Source organism: Sinocyclocheilus anshuiensis, unplaced genomic scaffold (genome assembly GCF_001515605.1).
Source record: "Sinocyclocheilus anshuiensis isolate Anshui unplaced genomic scaffold, SAMN03320099.WGS_v1.1 scaffold208, whole genome shotgun sequence".
In the NCBI taxonomy this organism is placed as follows: Eukaryota; Metazoa; Chordata; class Actinopteri; order Cypriniformes; family Cyprinidae; genus Sinocyclocheilus; species Sinocyclocheilus anshuiensis.
Genome location: NW_015557186.1, coordinates 480,494 through 485,044, shown reverse-complemented (window position 1 = coordinate 485,044; position 4,551 = coordinate 480,494). Strand labels below are relative to the sequence as shown.

General features: G+C 32.5%; 1 protein-coding gene across 2 annotated transcripts in view; it reads left to right on the top strand.

Moving 5' to 3' along the window:
• Positions 1-2,527, top strand: part of LOC107678782 (cysteine-rich motor neuron 1 protein-like) — a 65,379-nt gene extending 62,852 nt beyond the window's left edge. For both annotated transcript variants that reach the window (XM_016474174.1, XM_016474175.1), the window contains exons 13-14: positions 200-378; positions 1,877-2,527. In XM_016474174.1, coding sequence (XP_016329660.1) covers positions 200-378; positions 1,877-2,053 — 356 coding nt within the window. In that variant the 3' untranslated portion in view covers positions 2,054-2,527. The remainder of the gene's footprint in view (positions 1-199; positions 379-1,876) is intronic.
• Positions 2,528-4,551: the final 2,024 nt, after the last annotated feature.

Below are 4,551 nucleotides of genomic sequence, written 5' to 3'. Positions count from 1 at the left end.
TTAGTGTTTTAATTCAATTTGTTTCTGATGTTTTTTTTTTTATAATTTATTTTAATTTTATGATTTTATTATTAATGTTTAGTAAGTGTTGGCTTGTGTTCGTCTCACTGATCTGAGAACAATATGAACGCAGCAGCCAATGAAAACAGCAGCGGCGCGAGGATCGATGGTTTCTGATGTCAAACGTTCTCTCGTGTAGATGGTGAAGGTCTCTCGCGGGACGTCCCGAGCCAGACGCAGATGACGCTCATCTACCAATCAGCGGCCTGGATTCTGGCGGGAATCCTGCTGGCTGTGGTCATCTTCCTCCTGGTGGCCATCCTGGTGAACCGCAGGAAGAACTGGGTTCAGATGTCCTGCTACGGCGCGCCCAAGAAGGTGAGCGACTCAGAACCTGCGACCCAAGAACTATCGATGTCATAAGATTGAAGGAATGCATCGTCTGCCAAGAGTCTCAGAAGAAGAGAATGCATCATGAAATAAATTATTGCAGCATATGAGTATCATATATCAACATAATTACAAAAAACACTCTAGCAAAACAAGCGCTTTCGATGTCGACATGAACTTCATTTGCAGCCCTTTTTAACAGTCATGCGACGCATTTCTGAGCAAAACTATTTAATGAGAAAAAACAATCGTTTTTTTAGTGTAGCATCAGTGATGATACAGTTAGAGCAGGAATATCAATTAAAAAATAGTCTGTTTTGATTTCATGTTGACTTTTTAAGGTTTTCATATATTTTATAAATACATATTAAGGTTTTAATATATTTTTATATTTTTTGCACTCCCCCTCAAATCACTATTTTATTTTTATTTATTTTTGCACAGCCCAAAAATCTAGTTTTTTTGCACTCCTCAACAAATCTTTTTTTTTTTTTGCATTCTTCAACATATTTTTTTGCACTCTCCAACAAATCATTTTTTTTAATTAATTTTTGCACTCCCCAACAAATTGTTTATTTATTTTATTATTTGCACTCCCCCACAAATTTTTTTTTTTTGCGCTTTAAAAAAATAATTTTTCTTTTTTTTCTTTTTTGCACTCAAGAAATAATTTTTTTGCATTCTTCAACATTTTTTTGCACTCCCCAACAAATCATTTATTTTATTTTTTGCACTCCACAACAAATAATTTTTCTTTCATTTTTTTTTTTTTTTGCATTCTCCAAATCACTTTTTATTTTTTGCACTCTCCAACAAATACTTTTTTTTATTTATTTTTAGCACTTTCCCCCAAAAAAATTTGTTTTAATTTATTTTTTGCACTCTCCAAAATCATTTATTTATTTTTTGCACTCTCCAAAATCATTTATTTACTTTTTGCACTCTCCAAAATCATTTATTTATTTTTTGCACTCTCCAAAATCATTTATTTACTTTTTGCACTCTCCAAAATCATTTATTTATTTTTTGCACTCTCCAAAATCATTTATTTACTTTTTGCACTCTCCAAAATCATTTATTTATTTTTTGCACTCTCCAAAATCATTTATTTATTTTATTGCACTCCCCCACTGATACATTTTTTTAATTTTTTGCGCTTTCCAAAAAAACATTTTTCTTTTATTAATTTTTTTGCACTCTCCTAAATAATAATTTACTTTTTTATTTGTTTCTTTTTTTGCACTCCCCCACAAATCGTTTTTTTTTTTTTTAGCACTTTCCAAAAAAATATATATTTTTTTTTTTATAATTTTTTTGCACTCTCCAACAAATGATTTATTTTTGTTATTTGCTTATTTTTGCACTCCCCAATAAGGTCACCCTGATCATCCTAGAATGATTCTTTCCAAATAGAGCTATTCCAGTCATCTGGTGAAAACTCTATATTTTGCGGGAATGATGTATTTCTCTCCTGTTTGTCCGGCAGACGGTGATCCTGCAGAAACACGTGAATAAGAGTTCGCTCGTTTACATGGAGCCGTCCAGAGAGAACCAGTTCCAGAGTCTGAAGAGCGACGGCTCCGTGAGCTTCCCGACAGACGCCAGCAAAGAGCAGATCTCTATCCCTCGCGCTAAACTCGCCAGCGGACACGTCGAGCGCTAGCGTCCGTCTCACTCTTCAGAGGCCAGAAACTCCACCGAACGCTGGCGACTCCTGGAGCTTCGGCCTCCAGCGCAAGAACAACCAAGTACTGTGAACCGCTCGACATCTCCCGCTTTATTAGTGTTTGTATGATGTTCGGAGCGTCCGACACTTTGACAGACGTGGAGCAGTTCGGCGTCGTTCCATGATGGAGAATCAAACCAAACGTTCAGGAACCAGACGGATCTTCTGACTGCTCACAGACATTGGTGAGATCCATACGGACCACAGTAAAGAGATCTGCATCATATTCTGAGGCCTTACGGCACAGACGTGTTTCCGGACCTCTCCAGTCTGTTTTTCGTTTCTATACGTTAAAGTGTTTTACTTGTAGTTTGTTGTTAGTCGCTTATAAGCCTCGTGACGGACTAAACATTCCCCACGTTCAGAACCAACTCGACTTTTTATATCTTTTTTTTAATGTAATATATAGATATATGGTAGACATATAAATATAAGATGTATTATATATATATATATATATATATATATATATAAATACAAGTTATGGATGGAAAGGACATTCCTGTGTATATGGCCATCAATTTCATGTATTTATATTTTATATTCATATATTAAAATACATTTCTAGATTAAAAAATAATTAGATATGTATAATGTAATTTATGGATGGGTGTGTATATATATATATATATTTTATATTTCTATATTAAAATATAAATATATGTGAAATATATATATATATATGTGTGTGTCTGAGCCGCTCGCAGGGCAATTACAGCGAATGCAGTCGTTTGATAAATGTACAAAAACCATAAAAATAGTAGAGGAATGTATCTTATTTATTTTTTCACATTTATTTATTAATACTAAACTCTAGCGAGTGACTGATTTCTGTCTGGTCTGTGAAGTTGCAGAGAAACCCAAAGCTGCTGTACAGATTTTATAAACCGTCTGTCTGCTTTATATCGGCTCTTATTTATTTGACGTTTGTCATGAGTCAGAATGATCCAATAGATGTTCGGCTGTAACATGTACACTTGTTTTTGAAATAAAAATGAATTGTGTGAATGTTTGTTAACTAATTATTGTGTTCGGGTCGTTTTGACCTGGTGAGGATTTTCTTTTTCCTGAAAATGCTAATGTTATCAGATTGGACTAAAACAAAGGCTATAACAACTTACCCCGAAAATAATTTGTGTATTTCTGGGGGATTTAAAAACCGCTCAGATCCCACAGCTGATTTAGATTAGATTTAGATTTTCTCCAGTTCTAGACTTTCAGCATGTTGTCAAGAGATTTCAGAAATTAAGAATAAAATATTAAACCACTAGGTTACATGGAAGCTTGATTCCGCCAAAAAAAACCAGCAAACTCATTTTGAGAAAAAAAAAAAAAATTTTGAGAGAGAAAAAAAAAGATAGATAGACTGTATAAACTCAACAATTTGAGATATACATTTGTAATGCATTTGAAAAAGTCAGAATTGTGAGAGAATTTGTAATTCCATTTTGTATTTATTTAGTAGAAAAAAATATATAAAAATCTGAATTCCCGGGAAGTAAACCCAGAATAATGAAGAAAAAAGTCAGAATTATAATTCTATAATTATAGTATATTAATTGTTATAAAAAAAAAATTCTGTGAAATAAATGTTGCAATTTCCATTTTTTATGAAATGTAAATTTTAAGAAAAACTGTCAATGTAAATTTTTGAGATGTAAACTCAAATTGCAAACTCGCAATTGTAAAAAAAAAAGAAAAAAGAATTGAGATCAAAAGTTGCGGTTACCTTCGTTTTTCTTTTTTTTATTTCATGGTGGAAACAAACTTCCAGAATTGTATTTTCTAACTTAAGAAAATAAGTTAAGAATATATTGTATTCTTTAAAAAAAAATCTTTTTTTTTCTTAAAACTGTGTGAAGACAAAATTCAGAATGTTGTATAAATCTGTGAATGAAATATGAACAAACCTTCAGAATATAGAGAGGAATAAAACTGTAATGTTTGGTGTTTGTAAGAGAAAAACTCTAAAGATATGGATTGAGATTGAAATCTACAGACGCGAATAGATAAAGTGAAATAAACTGTATTTTGGATGTTTTTCGTCCACTAGACTGAGAGAAGACGTGATATTTACATTTAGTCATTTAGCAGACGCTTTTATCCAAAGCGACTTACAAATGAGGACAATAAAAGCAGTCAAAACTAACAAAAGAGCAACAATATATAAGTGCAGATGACAAGTCTCGGTTAGCAACATTTACACACACACACACACACACACACAAAGAAAAACAAGTAGAAAAAATTGAAAGCTAGTGTTTGTTTTTTTTAAATAAAAAAAGAAGATAAATATAGATAAAGTAGAATTAAAATAGAATAGAGAGTGTTAGAGTTAGAGGGTCAAATAAAGATGGAACAGATGTGTATTTAGTCGTTTCTTGAAGATGGTTAAGGACTCAGCTCCTCGGATTGATTTGGGCAGGTCATTCAAC